General features: G+C 32.8%; 1 protein-coding gene across 2 annotated transcripts in view; it reads right to left on the bottom strand.

The window, feature by feature from the left end:
• LOC111036151 (band 4.1-like protein 4) overlaps positions 1 to 23,924 on the bottom strand; it is a 149,726-nt gene that overhangs the window by 34,234 nt on the left and 91,568 nt on the right. For both annotated transcript variants that reach the window (XM_022318069.1, XM_022318070.1), the window contains exons 6-8: positions 20,700 to 20,797; positions 2,141 to 2,261; positions 1,921 to 2,008 (exon numbers count right to left, since the gene is read on the bottom strand). In XM_022318069.1, the coding sequence (XP_022173761.1) occupies positions 1,921 to 2,008; positions 2,141 to 2,261; positions 20,700 to 20,797 (307 nt within the window). The remainder of the gene's footprint in view (positions 1 to 1,920; positions 2,009 to 2,140; positions 2,262 to 20,699; positions 20,798 to 23,924) is intronic.

Below are 23,924 nucleotides of genomic sequence, written 5' to 3'. Positions count from 1 at the left end.
GGCCGTCTGGTATAGATTCGCGTATACATATACAAGTTGTGACAAGAGCGAATTATTTATGTATTGTGCGCGATTGTTGATATAAATTAAACGGCCACTGAATGACAACCGCCATAAATATTATGCGCCGAAACGACTTTATGTGCGTGTGTGTGTGTACGCGCGTGGGAAGCATTTCAGTACCGAATATAATAATATCATAACAACGTCGTTACCGATACGATTTATTTGCGCACGCGCAAAACAGAAACAAAAAGCCGAATTCGTATATTATAGCAGATAGTACAAAACTAAATTAAATTTAAAAAAAAAAACATGAAAAACGGCATTTATTTCGATTACCTTTTTATGGGTGCGGGCCGGCACTAAACGGCGGCGGTGGACGGTGATGGCGAGAGGAATGCGCGTGGATGAGGATCGATTTGCTGCAGCGGCGTAGGTTTAATTCTATAATTTGTTCGGGATCGGGCAGAAAAATAGGGTTGTTTAAGTTCAAAAGACTAAACACCACCGCGCCTGTATCTACTGTAAAAAAAAAAACACCCCCGTAAAAGCTCTCGCGGAAATAATTGAAACTTTATGGGCGGGCTGCATATATATATAATACAATGTTTAATGATTGAACCTGCTCCGAATATCGGTGCGCCCGCGGTGTCAGCACAGAATTATTATTATAATAGCCGTTAGCCAGGGGGTCTAAAAGTCAACGCGATTTCGAGAGCATACAATTATTATGTCCTTGGTAGTTATCGATTAAATTCAAATTTTGAATTTTCGCGTCATATTCATATATTATATAATATTATATTATACTCTCGGAGTCATAGTATTTTACTCATATTCCGTGAATAACAATTTACCGTAAATTTGAAACCAATCTAATGACGAAAAAAGGACATACGTCACATACCTACGCGTAACACCCTTATACCGCTACACAAGTTATATAAGACTTTATAATAACGTAGCCATACGAGTACGTATGTTGCTTCTATTTCTATTATTGGATTAATTTTTTTGGATAATTTTTTTATCTATGTACCTACTGTTACGACCTGTTGGCTGTTATGAGATCACTAAGTAAGACATCAAAATTAAAATGTACTAAAGTACTTAATAAATAAAGACACCTCCTTATCTTATAAAATGTGTATTCTATACTGGTTTTGGTTTTCCATTTATTTGTTTTTAAAACACTTCTTGGCGATAGATATAATATTATTAAAACTATATCGAGCGAAGGCCGCGAGAAGCAGTTTTACATTTGCAGGTAGGTTTAAATAATTCATTATAAATCATTCTAGCGTGGGCTGCTGTAGTAATTTATCATAAACTAACGAACCTATACGGTGATTTACATTCCCGGGTGCATTTAAGGATCTCTTTCGGTGATATTTTCGACTTGTATTATACGACGAAAGAAACTCGTAATTTTTCCGGTCACTAGATTTTCTCTGGGCACAAGAATTTATTACACTACAACAAAGTTTATTCGTGACATATTGTAATACGAACGTGTAGAACAATCGGTTCGTATAATATTATTATAACAATTTCGTTGTCTAAAATGTTTCGAATAAAATAGACAGGTAACAACAGCGTGTTAAACGCAACAACGACTCGTAAACCACAATAATTATAGCGTTTTGAGAGAACACATTATTATTATTATTGTTATATAATATTACAACAATAACGCTGTGGCAGCGTTCACCACTCGTGTGGCGGTGCAACGTGATACATAATAGTCGTCGGGTATACAACACATTTATGAATATCACGCCCGCACTACTGCATGGAAAGTCGAATGGAAAATAATTTTCTCTCCCGTCTTAAGTTAAGCATACCTACTTTGTAGCGTTTTCGTTTCACTACTGCGTACCTAAGCTCCGTAGAGGAAATATATTAAACTGCACTCACCAGTACTGGGTGAAGATCGACGCCGTACATGTCCAGCCACTTGACTTTATCCAAGAAATTCAGCTCGGCAACTGCAGGCACTTGACCCCTGCAAAATGGATGTCGTTAAGTAATCATAAAAAAAAATAAAACACAAAATAGAAAACAAAAAAAATGAAAGCAATAGGTAAGCGTCCTCGGCGAGGGCGAGGGAACGTTTATTATGGCGCGCTGCACTTACGTGAGTTCTTTGTGTATTTCTCCGATTCGGTTCTCGAGCTCTGCATTCTGATTGGACACGAACCGGAATTCAGACACATACCCGAGGGTGTGTCGTCTAGGATCGAAATCTCCAAGTTCAGCTGTAACAAAATATCGTCATTATTAAAATAAATAAATAAATAATATGTCATTAGGTAAAAACTATTGTATAACTATTGAATATCCAGAAATTTAATTTCGTAAAATGTTCCAAGACCGCGAATTCTTAGTGAAAATTACAATTTAAATACACATTGCTCATTATTATGTTTCAAAATAAAACTTAAATTGTATGTAACTTAGGTATGTAGAAAAAAATTGTAGGAAAACAGGAAGATTTTTAAAATAAAATATTTATTTATTAGATGTTATAGGTGAGTAAAAGTCAATTTCAAGTACACCTATTCTTAAATGACAGTCGTCAGTGTTGAGGAGTTAAGATTTTAAATTTATGGGAAACAACATGCAGTTACTCCAGATACTATAGGTATAGCAGTCGTATTCGAATAAATTATTTTTCTTTATTTTAAAAAAATATTCCCAAGAGGTGGGTGAATACTTCCGAACCGAAACATTCCTTGTTCCCGGGAACAACAGCCTGTGACAAGATACGGGCATGTCAATAATTTTGGCACTATACTGTGCTCACTGCTCACCCAAATACTTTAATATTATTTTATACGTTGTTATTGTGCACATCATCAGCCCATTATTAAAATAATAAAACGACGTATTCGTGTATATTGTAGGTACGTATCTGTGTTCTGCAGTATATCATATTATATTGTGCCCGCAACTTTATTTATAATCGCAGTCGTAATAAAAACGTGTACGAGACAAACGATAAAACCGTCTGCGGTAAAATTTATAGATGGCGGGTCTCGGGTCCACAGCCTTTTATTCGGTTTTCGGCGACATCGTATTATAATAATAATAATATGGCGTTTCGGTCTGTTTGAACTTATATTAAAATAGTGCGCTGCATACGGGAAGAAAGAGAAGGTGTGGAGACGACACACCCCACCACCGACCTTATGAACATTACAGAAGCTGAGATAGATGCTGGAATGAGGGTGAAATTTATCACTTTTCAACTATAGTGAGCGCCAGTAAATTATTTTCTGGTTTTTTAAATTCTTAAAAAAAATGACCTGACCTACTAAAACAAATCTCTATAAACGTACAAAAATCATATTTAAACGATTTAACGTCATGTTTTTTGGCCAAGATGTTTTTTTCACATTCCTCTGGTGAGTTTAGTGAATATTTTTACAATTTCAATACGTTTATAATTTCTTATACAGCATCAGAAGTCGGTAAAGCCATAATATAGTTATCGAGGAGTGCACTCGAAGTGGAAATGGTATCGAGTTTTAGCCTTTTTTAGAAAGGTAGGTACTTCCGAGAAGTCAGCCGTCCGACTTACGACCCGCCGTGAGTAGGTATTCAAAGTTTATAATCTCTGTTGCTGCACTGACCCATAATTATTCCCACAGTTACCGTTAATATTATTGTCAGAATTATTACGAGCAACAGAATAATATGACTTCGTAGCAGTCCAATCGGAACATGTACAGATCGGTTACACACACATACATCGTTTTATTAATATGTCTAATACATGGTTTTTACATCGTTATCGAAGATCGAGTGTCTCGCGTGTGTATTAAGACAAACGTCAGAAGAAGAATATAAAATAATAGAAAAAAAAATATATCGTCATATACTCACCGTATTACGTATATTATAACAATACTTTACAGGAGACCAACGATTTTTATTATATTTTTTTTGTCTAGCAACAAAGTAAAAGTGCCACGAAAAGTCGACCGCGGCTGGGCGCAAAAGTCGTCGCCCCCCCGCGCGGGGTGAAGATAATATATTAGTGCGTCCGCTCTTCCCGCTAATAATAAGCACCTCGATTTACACAATATTTATGGCCGAAATCGGGCGGTCTCGGGTCGATCTTTATTGCTTGCCATTTACATCGCGGGAGAGTGGTGGTGTGGAGGTGGTAAGAAGAAAAACCCGAAAACAGAATAAACAACCCCCTTAACAAAATCATATATTTTATCTCGGCCGCTATACGCGTACAGTATATATATGCCATACCATTACTTCTACTACGTCTTCTTACTATACAACTAGCTGTTGTACGATATATATATGCGCCATGTGATTTTTTTCTCTTAGCGCGAGACACTTGTTTTTTCCGAGTTTTAGGTTCAAAATGTTTTCGTTGCTCGCGAAACACCGCCCCACCTAACCGGCTCCACTAAAGTATAGGTACATTATTATACGCGGCAGTGTTTATGGTCGTTTTTGAAACTCGGAGACCTCAACATGATGACGGTTACATCGCATTTTTAGTAGGGAAACTCTAAGACATTAATACTTAATTTTTTTTACCATCACACATTTGACGATAAGTATAAGACTTAATACCTGTACTGTAAATAGTTTATTGCAAAATTATCAACAGCGATCGTATACTTTAATGATTATTTACGTCCATGAGTAATAGGTTATGTTACCGGTGGCTATTTTCTGAATAAGTATATTGAAAAATAGTTTTCTAAAATTTTGCGTTTTATAAGATGGCTCACACAAATGGATATGTTTTGACACAACGAATATTTTTTGTTTATATTATTTAGGTTTGCCATTTATTACAGAAAATATAATAATAATCATTTATCATGATTGGATATAATTGTAGACTTGTATTTTATATTGGGTCAATATAGGTACCACCCAAATGATTGTGTTTAAAATTTAAAATTTAAATTTTAAAATCGGTGTAGTTTACATTTAACGGAGCTCGATACGGGGTAATCCCACGGACATAACCTACCCATTTAATTTGATCGCCGTGCGGGATCAGCTAGAAATACATAGATGATTAAGTGCGCATTATTTAATTACTTCCATTTTTTTTTTACTTCAAATTATATGGTTTCCGTTGAAAAACACGCGATCCGCAAATAGTGACACTAAATTAATTTCTTGGGAGAGCTGAAAATCTTCACGAGTATTGTATGATAATATATTATTATTATTATTGCATTGACTCAACTTGGTATAATATTATTCGCGTGTATATAGGGGTAGGGTGTATAGGGTGGAGTAGTTTATAGCCGAGGGTCCTTTTTCACTGATTACTCCCTTCGAGTAGGCGCATACGGTTGTGAAATTTGCCGGAAATCCGTGCCCGAGCGATTGGAACTGTTCATTTTGCCGAGACGGATTCACGCACGCGCGAAAGGACCCGAGTGCGGAGTTATCGCAATGCTGCATTTTTTATTATAGAACTGTTTTTTTACACGTCGCCTGGCTAACTCCATCGCCAGTTTTCGACCATCGGAATTGATATTTATTACCAGACCAATGTGTGTGTGTGGGTGTGTAATTTTACCTACCGTTCACGCGGACACACATATATATATGCGTGTTCGTCGCGCGTCCATTGAGATTAATTTACCCCCGCAGGCGCCGGAAGAGTCCCATTAAAACTTCATAATAATATAATATACCTACCGGATTTACGCTCCGGCTCTACGTTTGGATAAATTTACGAGCGGAGAGTAAAAAACGAAATACGAATGCGGCGAAAAACAAAACAGAACGACGACAAAAAATGTCCAGAAACCCGCTGCACGAAGAAAACAAAGCGATTTTTGTTTTCATTTTTAACGTTTCACCCCCGACCGGAACAATGTGCTGCAGAATTCCTTCCCTCGTCCATTCTAGACTGTTTTGACGGGTTTTTGTAAATTTTCGACTAGATGACTTGCCGCCAAGCAGGGAAAATACGACTCGAAACTTCCGACTCTGCGAATCCTGGAATTCGGATTCGAACCCAACCCTCTTCACCGCATACACGCGTCCTTGTACACACTTCCTTTAAACGTGTATTATATTTGGATCGGAAAAACAATTTTATTCATGTACCTACGTTACTCCCGACCAACACGTGGAAAATTGAATTATAAATGAGAGGGGCTAGAGAAATGTGCCTATGTATTTTTATACTTCTTTGTGTGACTAATGCAAACATAAATTTTATATTCCCCGGTAAAGTTAATTACAGGTTTCGAATATAATGCGACACAATATTAAAAATATATTGTATCACGTAATGATTTCGTTTTGGAAAAAAAATCAAATGATTGAAATTATTTAGGTCCATTTATTATGGCCCCGTAAACACGTGTAAATTATGTTACAAAACGTTCAAACGATTTGAATAGTAATTAATTATTCCTCTATAATGGTCGTTGCAGCGCAGTTAATTCTTTGAAAAATAACTCACTATAGCGTATATAAACTAATTAAAAACTATTTATATGGGCGAACGGATGGCTTGCTAAAAAGTAATAGCTATAGTAATTATCCCAACGTATACGCCAATATTTCTTTGTAAATAAACTCGAAAATTTCAAAATAAAGTCAAGAATAATAAGTGCCGGGAAAGAAAATCAAATTAACGCAAACTCGCTTCGTCGCATCGCGTGTCTTCGTATAGGTATAGGCACCAATTGCACATTATTATTATATTCGGTATAATATCCACTATATATCTCAAGTCCTGCAGTGTTTTGGCGTTAGGTACCCATCACTAAAATTGGACCGCAAATATTATATTAACAACAACCCGTTAAAGCCGCCAACTCGGGAGTTGCTCGCTTTGAACTACGTTTTCTATTATAACAATATAATCGCGTAATTATTAAACTTTTAATAGAATAATTTATTCAGACCCGACTAAGCTCTCCCGGAACAACGTAACAACGCAATAAACACACATTGTGTTTCGTTCTTCTCCGTCGTTTATGGCTTAAACTTGGGCAGTCGCACACACTAAATTATTAGACCGTGGCCGTACGTATAGCGTGACAATAAGTATATTATTTTTATATTATATCAGCACATGTTAAGTGTTCAGGCATTTCAATATAAGTTTTAGAGAATAGTTATTTACTAGAAATATTCAGAAGACCGAATTTCTGGGAAAAGCTCGTGAACTAGAAACTATGTTAGCAAAGAGATATCCTTATTATATATTACAAGTGGAAATATTTTTCAATAAAATATGTATATTTTACACAAATTCTATTAAAATACGTCTTCAAGTATTTCGATACTCGTTCGACATTTCAAAAGTATTTTTAACGAGCGTGTGTGGTATTTTAATAGTTTTAATAAGATAACGTCTTCCTTCGCGGTGTATGTTCGAAGAGACGCAGGAATAATACAACAGGCTGGCGCGTTATTGAATAATAGTATCAATTAATTTATTGTTTTCGGGACCCTCAAGAACATTGTTGCACCGGAGGTGAAGTAATAATCATTATAATATCGTCGTAAGACGCATCGTCGAAATTTATTTGAAGAGAGGGGGATTTATTCATCGGTGCGCAGCTGTGGAGAGACGAGGGGCACGTGAAGCTATTAAATTCGCGCGCACACGGTCCAGCAATTTTAATCCCCGGCGCAGTTAAATTGCCTATAGCAAACGCCGGGTCGTCTCGATCGCCATAATAATATTATTGTTGTAGTTGTTATTATTTATTGTTAGGGCTATGCATTTGTAGAAAAATGATTATTTTTAAATTACTGAAAAACAAAGCTTCCTTGCCACAAAGTTTGAATTTGGTATCTATCCGAATGAATTCAATTTTAAAACTTTTACTTAGCATTTTTTGAAATTTTTATTTTTAGGTTTTTTCCATATTTTTTTAATTTCCACCAATTGAATTTTTTATCTATTTTATGAACTGTTATTTAATTTTTGTAAGATTAATGTTTTAAAATATTATGTTCAGTACACACGTCGCAATTAATTAACATTTAACAATATCTTTAATTAAAAGTATTTTATGCTTGAGATAGATTCTTACATTTTTTTGAATATGATTGTTTAGTAGACTGATATTGATTTTATACTGATTTTTTTGAGATGTTAATAAATTTATAAGGTATCTTGAAAGTATATTTTTGTGATTTGTGGCGCAATTTTATACCACATTTTTCGAGATTTTAAATGCATTTTTCAAGGTTATTTAATGGATGTAATTCTTATTAGTACTACTATTGTATTTTTTTCGTCGCAATATGAGTATTCACGAGTTCACGGTACTACATAGTGCGCTCTCTGAAGGTGTAATAATATTTACACAATAGTTCTAATAACTGATGTCGGCCCCGACAATTCTAGAAATATTATAATTGACAGTAATATTATAATAATTATTAATAATAGAGATTTTATCCAACGATTTACTAAATAATTTATGTTATGAATTTATATGCTCCTGTGTCTTGGCATCAGTTCAATATAATGTTATTATTATTATTATTCTTAGTTATTACCATTGTTTTTGGTCGCTTATACGTAGTATTAATGCTTGACGTAACTTTATTAAAATAATAATGTATCGTATCGAGCTCGCTTCAAAACGGTTTTTACGGGCTTTCTGTCTCCGTATTTTAATTACGAAACAACTTTTGAATAATCGATGTTGTCAAAACAGTATATATGTGTATTGGCGTCTGATGTAATGATAATCATCATCGCAACTATTGCATAAATATTATTAATTTTAATTGTATTATTATATTATTTCGTCTTTAATAATAATTTCGTGTAAATCAATTTATTATTGAAACCCGATAAGATTAAATTTTCCCTCCTGTCCATAATAGTAGGTAAACACTCCAGCGCAAACTATCGATTTTATTCAGATTCCCACAAAACATTTTCGGCAACCCATAATACCATTATATGCTTTTATACTACGTTTACCGTAGAGTAGGTACACTATTTGTACGGGAGTAGGTACCAGTACACTAGTAGGGTTTTCGGCAAATCCCCTATTTACCATGGCACATTAATTTTTGTTTTTTCAATAATTATGTTCGAAATTTATAAAAAGAAATGTTTAGTTTTATGTCTGAATCACAAGAACGGTTTATAATAACTAATAATAAATTTTGATATTGCCCGCAAAATTACAGCGATAATCTACATGACTACATACCTTAATTATTGTAACCAAACTTAGTAGTTTGACTAAACTCTAAACAAAAAATTATATATACGTACCTAGTATAATACCTTTAGTGTGGCATACATAAATCGTAATAATGTAACCAAAGTTTTAATACTAATGTGCAAAACAAAACAGTTAAATTATATTTTATACCTACAATAATATTCATCATAAATCCTATTAAATATTGGGTACGATCCCACACCGTATACAAATATTTTATTAATTAAAATAACTCAACAATATAGGTATAGACAAATAGTAAATTTTGCCTTCAATTATTTTGAGAAGTTCGTGATAAATGAATATTAAAAATATGTGGGGACGAAAGTGTTATTTAAACACTATTAATATTATTATTTGAGTAGTTATCGAATGCCTATTAAATTTATTTTTAAAGATTTCAATGATTGACTTTAGATATCTTTCGAGATCTTCTCGAATAGGCATAGAAATAGTTATTGTCTGTGGTACGTATACTAATACAATTAAAAATTAAATAAGCCACTCTCATCGGCATACGTAAAAAAATGGTAAATAAATAAATGTTATATCGTTAAAAATAAAAATTACGCAAGGCTATAGTGGATAATATTTTAAAGTTTTCATATTGTGTTACATAAAAAACTAAAAATTAGAAAAAAATACTGTTTTTATTGTTTGAACTCTGTTAGACCTTATTTTATGTTTTAGCCGTTTTATTCGACAATATAAAGTGATGAAATAAAATTAATTTAATTTCCCGGAGAGTCACTTGTTTGGCGGAATCCAATGTAAATAACTAACCGTTCTTTTGGCAACCGTAACGGATATTCTTACCGCCCACTTTTGGAGTGGTTCGGTCGAAAAGGGTTTTTATATTTATTTTTTTCGTTCGCCATACCATTGTGTTCGAAAAAAACATTATTTACCATGTGAATAGAAGAACAATGTTGTATTTTTCCCGAGTGTGTCCGAGGATTCCTCTTCTCGTCGGAAAAGGGGGATTGTTCGGTTCGGGGAGAAAACGAGAAAGAGAGAGAAAAATAATACGAGACCAAATGCCGACGGTCTTTGCGGTTCGGATTGTTAATATTTTTTATTGAAAAATCAGAATGATAATAAAAATACCATTTTCTCGCACTATATTTAATATTACATATATATAATATATATCTGTGTACCGGTTTATTTTTGTATCGACAGTGACCGTCCTTTTATGTTCGTCTATAACAAAATTACGAACCCTCTGTATATATTTCCATACTGAGATTGATCCATAACATCAATGTTTACAGTGATGGTGTGTATGTGTGTATGAAAGAGAGAGAGAGAATTTAATTGTCGCCCCTTCGTCATGGCGTGACCATCATTGTGTGTTGATGATAGGAATATTAAAAAACTTTTTTACACAAAAAATAGAACATTTTCTTACATCGCTGCAGATGACTCGAGTCATAATAATATGAAGACTATAAAAACGACTAAAGTTAGATCAAGTATCTACTATATTACCCACGGGGAAAAAACGCTGACAAACTTTGCATACCAAAAAACGTATTATTGTAAACAGCAGTTGAAATATAATAGAGTAGTAATGATAATAGTGGCATTGAATATGAATCATTTGACCATTGATTACGAAAGTAAGCTATAATAATAAATTATATTTTACATCGTCTACAACATTACCAATCAAAGTTTGTGTAATAAAATACATAAAAAGTTGCAGACTTTTATCAAAAATCCATCTAACCTATAAAAACTAAAAATCCTTAAATTCTATAGCACAAATATATAAATGATTAATCATAGATCTCAAACTTCATCAAGAATTTTGATCGATCATATTCTGAAATTATAATGTATAATAGGAGAATAAGAACCTACATACTGTGTGTAAATCATATTTTTAAAAATTATTTATAGTTGATCTTCGGTTGTTTTACAAGGGGTTTTAATAATCAGGAGTTTAATTATTATAATTTAGAAATAGTATTATAGCCAATAGGTCGTAAGTACTGAATAAAAAAAAATATGCATGGTACGGTAAACTGTACAAATATAATGAAACAGACCTTTTTCCTGGAATAACAAATGAAATGGATGACATCAAGTGACTATATATATAGAGAGATTTTACGCTGTTCCTTCAGTACAATGAAAAACACTATATCTCATATATAGGTTAAATTCGGAGAAAGAAATGTAAAAAAGAAAAAAACTGCAGCGGCTCATTCCAGACGGAAATAAAAAGAAATGTTATTATTACTATTTGTTTGAATGTGCGATTTTACACCCATATTCACACTTGATGGCTTATGTCGTGGAAATTCATGAATTTCCACCGGTTTTTACGACTGTACCTTGGGTTTTACGCTCGTCGACAACACCAAAAATGGCGTTTACTTCTCGTGGCCATAACAATATCCGTACTCAAACAATTTTTGTTCCCTTCCAGTTTCCGATAATCATCGCACAGTGCAACTATCAGGAATAAAATATAAACTCGATGCGATTTTATTTTCATACTCTATACCCACAGTATTTTTTAAACGGAAAAATTCTCGACAGTTCAACAATATTCACATTAGAGTAAATCTAATTTTTACTGTCAATATTATAAAATATAATAATAATAATAAAAAATAAAAAAAAACAAGAAAAAACATTTTGATACAACTATAATGCAGTTGTTATTATAGGTGGGAGGGTATTATGTAGGCAGGGAGGACAGTACCTATATAATAATATTATATATATTATTTAACCTGACACCGCGGCCGTCGCCATTTTACATCTTAACATCGACGAAACCTGCAGTGTTTAATCTTAATCACGATCGTGTATAAATAGGTACTACAGCACGCGGTGTCGGACGTGATCCTTTACATTTGGATGTATAACCGTAATAAAAAATAATGAAACGGGGGCCCGGAAAAACTCATTTGTGGCGTAAATTCGGGAGATTTATCTTGAACATTCGTTTTTAATTTAGTTTCGTGGTGGGCCCGGTCGCGGTCTCTTATTGTGCATCATAATTAATGTGGTCTGGACGGGGGAGACCCCCCGCGGACGGCGTTATCACAGTTATGCGTTTCAGCTAGACATGCAATTTTCATATTTTACACCATGTATATTATGTATATAAAATTAAATTATACCTAATATTACGTTGTATTATGACACAGTGTACGCGTATTAATTTTAATTAATGCACGAGCGGCGATAAAAAAATAAACATGATTAACGATCAGTAATAGATTTACAAATGCGTTACAAGTTTTAAATTTTAATGTCTACTACGCTATAATTAATATATTACTATGCTAATATTTGGGAAACTACCCGTCGATGAGAATCAGGGGGTTGTCCTACTCAAATGGCTGTTACTCCCCACCCCCCTTAGAAACAAATGAAATGAATAGTGATATTATTTTTCATTATAAATATTGCTAAAACTGTCAACAGAAAAGTTATGTATACTTACAAAATATTTTTTTAATTATAAATTGAATATATTTTGACTGGAAAAATTCCTTACATTCCTTAAGTACTTTGTAAAAGACAACAAACTTTTAGCGTTTTAAACATAAATTATTAAAACCCGATAGCTGGGTTTTGCTGCGTAGTCAGTTTGAACTCATTAAATTCAATAAATCAGTATAGGTATAATGCGACAAAAACAGTTTTGAGCGAAGAGGACGGTCAATTTGAACTTTAAACGGTTATCAAATAAGATTATTTATTACAATGGAACAATCGTTAAGGTAATAAACTAATAACATTTTCGAAATTGAGGTATTAAAATTGAAAATGAAATGAAGTTTTAAATAGAAAATAATTTGTGAACTTTCAGGATTTAAATCAAAATAGTATCTAAATCTTAATAACAGTAGTTCGAGTCATGAGAGAACATTTTTAATTATTGCATTTTAATAATAATTAGCCCTCTCATCAACAGTACCCGATTTCCACTTGTGATGGCCCCCTCATCATAAAATTAAATTATTGACAATTTTTATGCAGATATTATATTATAAAAGTTTATTGGTATGAATATAAGAAAAAATTTGTATGAAAATTTGTATTTGAATGTGCACTGTAAAGATTTTTTTCGGCGACGACGCATTTATAAGATTATTGTTAAGAATATATATTATTGATCTCTTACTGGCCATCGTATAAAAACTGCATGTACTGGCCTGTGGGCGCTAAGAAATTTCCTCTTAATAATTTCATTTTATCTGATATCAATGTCATTTAAAAGCTATATGGTATACGTTCACGATGTATGTTAAATGTTTGCACATATCATATTGACTCAACGACAACACACAAGCGAGCACATGAGTCGGAAATCGCATTAACGTAATGTCGATTGCAATCCGAATTAAATTTTACTGTTGGACTAGTGTGTGTATTTGCGATTCCAAAAGAACGCTGATAATCAAAAGCTCTCGGTATTAGTCACGCGCCCGTGCTAAAGCGAGGAAACTATTTCGGAAATAAAAGAAAATATTTTAGGAAAACCGAACGGCCGCGATGACGACGAAACGATAATAATGATAATAATAACAATAATGATAATACATTGCAGAGTTATATGACTACTATTTTACGACGTCTGTCATTATCGCAGGGGGCTCTTAATCGACGCTGTATTATAAAGGATTCGCGAGGGAGCGCAATTAGGGTAATTGCGTCGGGTGGTCTGGATTTTCGCGACGAGTTTTTGAGGGGGGGAAAATGGGGTAAACGACCGAGGTTCCGTAATCCGCGTACACCACGCATTATTATTGTTATTGTTATTATTATTTTTATCATTGTTAGACTGCTGATCCATGTGTAATATATATTATACTTTCACTGCTTTTAAATACCTAACAAATACGTCTTGCGTGTACAGCAATATTATCATAATAATTATTATAATAAGCGTTGCCATGTGCTTTTCAAAATCATATTATCATGATATTTATTTTACCTTATTAGTTATTTTATTTTATTCTATTGCAATACAGGCCAAGGCCCAAAAACAAAGTGTCATAATATACATTTACATATTATATCGTAGTAATGAATAGAATAGAGTAAATAACAGTGGTAATAATAGACCCATTTAGAAAAAGTGTATGAATAATTAAAAGTGGAGACTTCATAATCAATACGCATAAGACGATAGAAGGTGGATTACCATTCATAGTTTGAAGATGAGAATAAAATAAAGAAGGGGAGAGTGTTGTTTCTATAATAAGACGAGGTGGGGCTTTAAAATTGATTTATTGAAGGAGGCAGTCACTTAAGTTAGATAAAAGATTAGAAATAGGTAAGCGGTATAAAGAATATTATTATAATTATTGTTAGCAAATCCTATGTATTAAATTAATTTTTTTGTTAGATCTTTATTTTAAATTGTCTCGTAAGTAAATGTGTGTAATCTAAATTGTATTATGTAGAGTGCATTTTAAATGTAATGTAAATGTTGAAATCAACATTCCCATTACAAGCTGTCTCTTATAGGGGACGTGTTAAAACTAATATCTAACCGTGTATACATTGTAACGGTTTTGTATTTATAATTGTTCATGTTTAGTTGATTTCAAAACTAATAATATTGTGAATATTATTATTATTGGTATTTGCAATGTATCTACGCGATGAACATTTAAAATTTTACGGGTAGGGTTAAAATCATGGAGAGGACAAGGCACCATCGGATAATAAGCAGCAAATGATAAAATATAAGTTGGATATAGCGAATCTGCCGCTATGTAGTCTATAAGCAAATGTGGACCCCAAAGAGGAGATCCATACTCTAGAATAAGGACTAAAAGCAAAAGAGGATCATTATAGAATGGTCCATTTGAACTAAACTCAGTGGAAATACGCTTGATAAATTTGAAGATATTAAATTTTTTACAGCAGATCTCTTTGTCATTTTATTTTAGGAAGAAAGTGAACAGAATTACTAGTCGTAATATCGAATGTCGAAGATGATGTAGTCACAAAAAAAAAACATCTTAATTAATATGAAAATATGGAGTGACACTCCCATTGATTAGCCAAAATGTACCAATCGCTGGTATTGTTAAATCGCTCAAAGTTAGATTGGAGAAGACAAGGATCTTTTTCATTACTAATACACTTAGTGTCATGTCCCCAGCAAATTGTATTTTATTATTTAAATTCTAAAAATGTTCAACATAATATATTATAACAAGTAATATTTTTTGACACGTTATTATGTAAATACTCAATAATAATCAAATCTGCCCTACGAAAATCAAGACAATCTCATTAAGGGTAGTACGCGAATCTGCTACCTGCAGCTATCGTCATTATACAACGCTTGCGAATGCGGAAGCGTACAGGGAAGTATTATTGATGCCTTTTTGGAAATTTAGTTTCTAATAAACATCACGTTTATAAACTATGGCATTTCCATTTACCCATATTTTTTTCCCCCTTAAGTCTACCTTACCTATACAGTCTACATTACGTATTTTTAATTTTATTATCTGAATAAAAGTCGAATGACCTTAGCTTTTGATTTATAAGCATATTTTTAATTTAGTTATAAGAGTATTGAAGTGGCAAGGGGCACCCAACAAAACGCGTGTGCTTTGCACGTCTAAACTTTGAATACTTATTAATAAAAAAAAATATATCAGATCCTTCAATATTCTTTATAGAACCTAGAAAGTATATACCTATACATCAACGTTGAAGAGTATATACATATATTTCTAAATATAAATATATTTAAATTACGGTTGAAATTTAAAACTCAAAAGTTGATAATGGTTTTAGAAAAAATGCTTGTGTCTGAAAAATATGAAATCTTAGGTACTTAGATATACAACATTATACAATACACAGTGAAACCACTAGATAGCTGTAATTTTGTCCACTATTTGGAGGTGTTCTCTATTTAGAAGTGTCTGTTAGGGTGGGTTTAATTGCATAAAACGTTGAAATCGAATGTATCTTATACATTTTTCGAGGAGCAAATTCTCCGAAGTTACAACAATTTTCGAAACAATAATAACGAGTGTCAGCCGTCAAAATAAGTCGGTTTCGTTTTACAGCCCCGAGGGTATATACATAGATATATATATAAGCTAAACCCTGCACCTCCCACTATCAAAAATAAGAAAAATAGCATTTTTTACCGAAAAAATCTGTCGAGCAACACGACACTTCATCCGACCCTCTTTTGCTCGACTAATACTCGTTATCTCAGGATTTCGGATACGTTTGCGTTATTAAATATATATATATTGCGTATTACGAGTTTCCGTGCTGACAGCTCCACGTCCTACTCTAACGGTGACGTATTTTTTAGAAACAAACACGACGGAAGACTTCACACTCAAAGGTCGTCGAGTCAAAAAATGATTTGAAACGTATTTAAATACGATAATAGAAATATATGACGGTGTCATATGTATACATATAGGTAGCCAGATATAGGTGTAATATATGTGAAAGCATATGCATATCACGAGTACACTGCACCCGGTGTGGTTTATTTTTTGCTCTTCGATATATATATATATACGAATTAATCTATCTAAAATTTTAACTAGCCCAGTAGTGAACCAACATTTTGCGGTGTTTCCTTAAAATATTTTATTTTTGAAAAATTTGGTTTTTAACAAATAAAATAATGTAAAAAAATTTTTTCAAAAACGTTTAGGTACCTATAATTTTTGAAATTATTAGTTTCTTTCATTATAACGATCGCTCGGTATACCTATACATAATAAAATTATAAATCCCATTATATGTCACACTCGACGTTAGCCCATTTCGATTTGTTATTTTTGGAATTTACCCTTATTTTCACAATCCGTGGTATTTCACAGTCAGTTGTCGACCAATTCTCACAGAAAACGTTGCGATAGGATTACTGTTATCGCCTTTTTCCTCTCGGTTTGACTAACCCAAGGGTTGTCTCCGTTGCCGTGGCACTCACGAAAAAAGACAAACGTTTATTACAAAATTATTATATTGTACGCGCAACACACATATTATTATTATAATCTATCTCGGTCGTCAGTCACATTAGTCGTCAAGTAATAATTAGTAACCGCCTTGTTTCAAGTCAACGCGTATTGCTATAATAATTAAATATTTATTACCTATTAGTTATAACGTCACGCTCTTCGTTCCTCACGCGCCTTGCCGTTTTGTCCGCCTGCCAGATATAATAAAGGTACATATTATTGTCTAATGAACCCGATATTAAGTTATTCTTATAACTGCTTCGATCAATTTTTTCGGCATAAACAGTCAACGTATCTTGCACTTATTATCACCAAAGTTTGTCAACATTTCTTTACTCTAACGTATTTTTAGTAAGAAAAATATAAAAATTGTTCAGAGTTGAAGAATAGTCGAATACTATACAATGTTTGAATACACGTGATATAATTTCGTCGTATAAAATAAAACACAGTGCTCTCAATCACATAATATTTCTATTCAGATAAATATTAGACGAAAAACAGTATCAGATGACGATTGACGACATTTTTTCTTGTTTATATGTTTATTTTGCTGCACCTATAGTAAATGTAATCTGATTAAGTTTGTTCAGTTTTTGTTGAGTAGTTATTTATATATAGTAATATGTGAGATCCCCAAATTACATTTAACGTGATGGGCTGTTTTAGAGTTACATTATTTACTTTTTAATGTAATAATATAATGTAAGTCTATATATAAAATGTAATGTATCAATTTGAAATATCAAACACCAGTATAATAGCCATATAGTTGCGTTTACATCCCATTTCTATAATACCGGAAGATAGTCGACAGAGGAGTCTATTGAACTTAAAATATTATTACAAATGACAATAATATCGATGAGCGACCATTTGCATTACGATTTTACGATTTGAAATTTTCAGCTAACAACACACATAATATTATAGTTTTAACCGGAATGGGTCATATAATATAATATTAACATCTTACACTTTATATAGAGGAGTCAACGACCTGTTTTTCCGTCGAAATGTCAACTGTAAACTGTATTGAGCGTGGATGAACTATTACGATAAAATGTCACTCGGCGTAGTTGGCGAATAGAAAAAACACATCAAAGCAAAAAAAGTCTCAGTAAACAAACATTTTTGTATAGTAAACGGAGAACATGAAGAATTTCGTAAGATCGTAAACTTTACGTAAGGCTTTTAAGTATTGTCGTTGTGATTCCTTCATATTTTAAAAGAGTCGAACTTAAACTAAAATTAATACCACCTAACATAACTACACCTTCAACGATCTCTGCTGAAGAATTTACGTGTTTGTGTACATAAATTAAATTAATTTAGGGATGCTTTGAATTTTGAAAGTTAATGTCTTATCGTGAATAACAAGAAGATGACTAACAATTTCGATAAATTTTCTACGCTCCATAACACGAGTTTATAGATACAGGATGATTCACTAAGCACCCCCACTCCCATTATTACGTAAAATAAAGCATTTATTCTAATTCTGATTTTTGGGATTCTTAAATTGTCTTAAAGACCGTATTTTCTGCAGAATTACATATTGATAATAATATATTAAAGCAATAGAGTTATACGATGTAAAAAAAATGAAAGAAATCTATAGGGAAATATTTTATACTCTTTTATTCATTACACAATTTCCCGCCGAATAAACGATGGGAATAAATTATCTGTCGAAGTGATTAACTAAAGGAATTTGGTGACATTTCGTAAAACGTCCTAGTTAAAACCATTATAGTACTCAATTTACAATAGCTTCAGAGAATCGTTTCGCACTATATATTTATATAATTTTTAGATTAAATACATTTTTTTTTTTAATGTAATTTTAGTCTTGAGCTCACCATGAGCAGCTTTGGTAAAAAAAAAAATAGAGCACACAAAGGACTATTGTTTAAAACTGCGGTGGTCGACTTTGTTGGCGAGAGTGTTATTATTATTTTTTTTCTTTTTGACTATACTACACTGCACGACGACGTCGTTGAGGACATGTTCAAACTCTGGTCGGAAGTCACGACAGCGGTAATGAGAGGGTAGTGGTGGTGGATTTAGTGATGGTGGCTGCAGCGATGATTCGGTAAGGCGTGAAAAAGTTTTATGCAGAAAACGCGCAGTGAACTACACAAGTGGAAAAACAATTTTCGCAGTTTAACAACGGCCTCGGGATGAAGTGCGTGCGGCGTGTAAAACGCACCGGATATTGTAGTATTTTCCTTGTTTTTAATTTCGGTTTTTGCCCGTCTTTTCGATTTTTGGTCTGATGGTTTTTACGAAAAAAAAAAGCCGTAGTAACGGAAACTGCAGAACGACTACTTTATATCCTTACGTGCGTGTATAGCGGTAAAATGAAAAACCGAAAACCTGTGGGCTAGGGGCAAAATCGTTTCATTAGGTACAGGATGGCGTGCACCTTCCAAACAAACCCTTCCGTTATTATTTGCAATCATGTATGTCTTTGTCAATATCAAACGCCTTTTAAGCACAAGTGTGAAATAAATTTACATAAATATCACATAATATGTACACGTCAATTCATTTAAAAGACACTTTCAATATTTCAGAAAGCACTAACGTTTTAGAAAATATTACTTTTACATAACTTAAAGAATCATATCTTGAAAAATTATACTTTTTAATATTTTTTTATTGATTTCATTTTTTAATTTTTTTTACTCTATTGATTGACAACATAATATAGGTATTTTTATTTCATTAGATTCCGAAGAAGAATATAATACGAAGGTCTGAAGTATTTCGAACTACAAAACTCAAATTTTGAACAATTATAGTTAATTAGCCATAAATATTTAAAGTTAAGATGTAAGTTAAGTAGAGTAGTGGACGGACATTTTGTAGGGACCTGCCTCAGTACCACTCCAGTACTCCACTCCTCTGATGTAAACTTTAAATACCTACTTTTATCTCATAAGCTACTCGTAAAAAATTAAATTTGTGCATTATAATATTGATATTCCCCGAAAAATATTCTGTTGTGGATTAAGGATTTAAAAATGCATGTTGTCGCTACAAAAGTTTAGAAAAACAATAACGAAACAATTGCGTTCTGTAAATATACCAAATATCGCAACTTTTTCACTTAATTCACTTCAATCTCTTAAACGTTACCTACTTCACGTTAAAATGAGGCAATTTACTACCTATACCTCTACTTATTATTAATCTAATTAGTCAATATAACGTATTCTATCACTATGAGTTATTACTTATTCTAATCATTAAAGTCTATTTTCTTTTTTTTTCATTCTATTTTCTTGTTACTGTGTTTCTATGTTGATTGTTAAAATAATTACTGTTTTCTATACTAGACTATAGCCATTGAAATAATTAATTAATAAATAAATAAATATCGATGTTAAAAATTAGTGGCAAAAAATGTTTTCCAAATAATGAGTATCTTACATTGAATATAGATCACCCGATACATTGTTATCGTTGTATTATATTATTGTATACTCACATTGCACGACGTACGCTCCCAGCTCGGCCATCAGTTCTTGGGTGACGGGTACGCGTCCTTGCAGTATATCCTGTTTGAGCTGCAGGAAAAACTGATACCTGCAACACGTCATTTGAAATAAATAAATGTATTATTGCAGTATACAATAGGTACGTCGTTATCGGTGCACGTGTAAACATTTCACTATACAGAGCACGAGGTTTTAAAACGATTGTGTGCTCTAAGTGCCTCTAACACATCGCGTGCCAATAGTTAGTATACACACTTACTATAATATAACATTATACAGTAAGCAGTAGTTATGTCGAATCTCGGAGGAACAGAAAAAGGTTGTTGATAACGAGTCTTATGTTGTGCAATGGCAGTTTCGAGGGAATTTTGAGGAATTTAAATTTAGTTCCAGACATCAAAAATTTGACAAAATAAAAATCTACAGCACTACCTACATATTACATTATTATTTTGAATATTTATCGGATTTCAAACAATCAAAGTTTGTTTTTTGACCTGAGGTATTGTGCGATCAACGCTTCCGTCATATGGAGTCAATATACGAGAAAGTATAAAAATATAACAATAATTACAGCAGTAAAATGGAAAAAGAAAAGACTTGTATGTATTATACTGACCAATAGGAGGCTTAATAGCGTCTAATGGTCATCTCAGTCCAGCCCACCCCCTGCCTTACGACATAATATTATATTGTACGACTCGCATAGAATACTATATAATTATTCGAAATTCGCCAAATTACAGTTTTCGTTTAATAATATGTACTATAAACTACTATAATCATATTATGAAACACACGTAACAGTCGAGATCCAATTATTATCATACCTATACCTAATCATTGGACATTTTCCCAATCATCAACTGCCTACGTAGACAAAAAAAAAATAATATTTACAACGCGAGCACTGTACAGCATGTATACTATTATTTTTAGTATCGTAATTATAATGCAGTAGTTTTTGTACCTATAACTCATATTAAGAATATTTCGTTTTACGCAATCTTGCGCATTACGTAGATATTATATTAATCACCTGCAAACACGATAATAATAATAATATGTTCACGACATTATTCATAAAACAGTCAATTTTGTGTATTATATGTACAGGTAGAGAATGTCGTCTCTCCGGGATAAACTCTTCAAGTCAAGTATGCTCAGTGATCACCCCATTTATTTTTATCGACAATAATGCGAATCAGAAGTTTTGGAATTTTAAAATAGATATACTTAAAGATATTTCTTTAAAATGTTCATATACCACTTAAGGAGTTCCATATGCCTTGTTAAGATACATACATAAATTCTCCGGTTTTAAAATGATAATCCCCCTTCCACCGTATACTATTAAGCAGATAATTTTTCTGAAAATGTTTCTCATAACTGAGAAATAAATCGTTCGAGATTTTTAATCAGATACACCTACACCAACATATTGAAAAAAATTAAAACTTATAAAATGTACAATGAAAAGGGAGTTAAAATTTAGGAAACTGAAGTTTCTATCGCCACTGGACTCTCTTCAAGGGAACTCGGCGAATCACCCCTCATATACTCACACGGTATAACATATTACGACAACATAACATATACACGAGGACAACGACAGTAAATAATACGTGTGAAATAATTTTACCACCCGATTTCACGTGAGCACACAACAAAAATAATAATAACAATAAATGTTCAACACACATAACTCCAGTATATTTTATATGCATATTGTATGGTCGCGTTGGGTACATGATAATAATAATATTATACAAACGTGAACGGGCGTTCGTGCGATAGAGTGCTACGGGCTATGCCTCACGACTCGGTCATTATACCCGGAGATCGATGTCGTGTTGTACGGCAAATAAACTGTAATAATTACCATCCGCGTCGAACACACGCGTGTAGCGGACGCATAATAATAATATTTTAAACGCGTCGCGGGCACTAGTTATCTATAAATATTATATTATTATAATAGTGGACGGGGTATGGGCGCGTGCAATCGTCTGGGAAAAAATAAATTACCGGTCTCCGCGGGGCGCGAACTCGATTATATTCGATTCTATTAGTTTTAGGGCATATAATAATAAGTAATAACGAATGTGTGTGTGTGTGTGTGTTTTGTTGTTTTTATTTTTATCGTCGAGGGCGATTTGTTTAACGCAAACGGGGGGCGGATGACCCGAAAATCCCACGCTACCGAATTTCACAAGTTCACACACACAAACACACTTCATCGATTAACTGCACGACACGTAAGTAGTTACGTTTAAAACTACATTTTCAACAATAAACGGAACACGGCAGATCTCCATACCTGCGGTAGCGTCGATCATGTAAAACGCGATATTATAATATTATAATGAGGGTTCGGAAGTTATAATATAGAACCTGAAATAGACAAGTAATATGAAAAAAAAAATACATGTAAATTATTACATATTAATGTAAACGAAAATGTTAAATATGTGCAAATATTTTTCATAGAAAATGCAAAAAATGTTTTTCAAGATTTCAAAAAAACTTAAATTATTATTTATTAATAGAAAAAAGTGCAACTGAGATCACTTCAGCTTCCAAATGCAACTGATAATAATGTTTTATCGTTGTCCACAAATAATTTGACATTGACACACACTTTCTGCATAGTACTCGGGTGGAACAAAAACATCTATTCTATTGTTTGGAAGACATCGCACCACAGTGGACATCGAGTCGTGTTCGTTTTTGAGTGGAGAGTTTTCGGTCGACATGATTTTTCCTGTCGTTTATAATTTACGATATTTTCGTTAGGTGGTTTGGCAATATTATAGTATAGATAATTACACGGCAACCTCCCATATGTCATACCACCTGACGCCAGAAGGAAGCTATATAGACATACGAGATCATTTAACGTATAATACACTAGTTCTTTCAAAAAATTTTTTGAAAATATTTCTTATGCATAGTTTTAAGTCAGTACAAAACAACATTTTTGGATAAAATTATATTTTTATCGTTATTGTTTTTGAATCTTTTGACAGCATGAATTTCTAATTTTAGATTCTGAAACAGAATATTATTTGGAGTAGGTATAACTATTTCCATCTATATAAATCAGATTTTGGACAATTTGTTTATTAATTATAACTAATAAGTTTTTTAAGTATTAATGAGTTGTGTTGTAGGCTAACATTTTGTAGGGATCTGCCAACTATTCCACTCATATT

Source organism: Myzus persicae, unplaced genomic scaffold (genome assembly GCF_001856785.1).
Source record: "Myzus persicae strain clone G006 unplaced genomic scaffold, MPER_G0061.0, whole genome shotgun sequence".
Classification (NCBI taxonomy): domain Eukaryota; kingdom Metazoa; phylum Arthropoda; class Insecta; order Hemiptera; family Aphididae; genus Myzus; species Myzus persicae.
The sequence above is the reverse complement of the archived record's forward strand: the minus strand, read 5'-3'. Positions and strand labels throughout refer to the sequence as shown.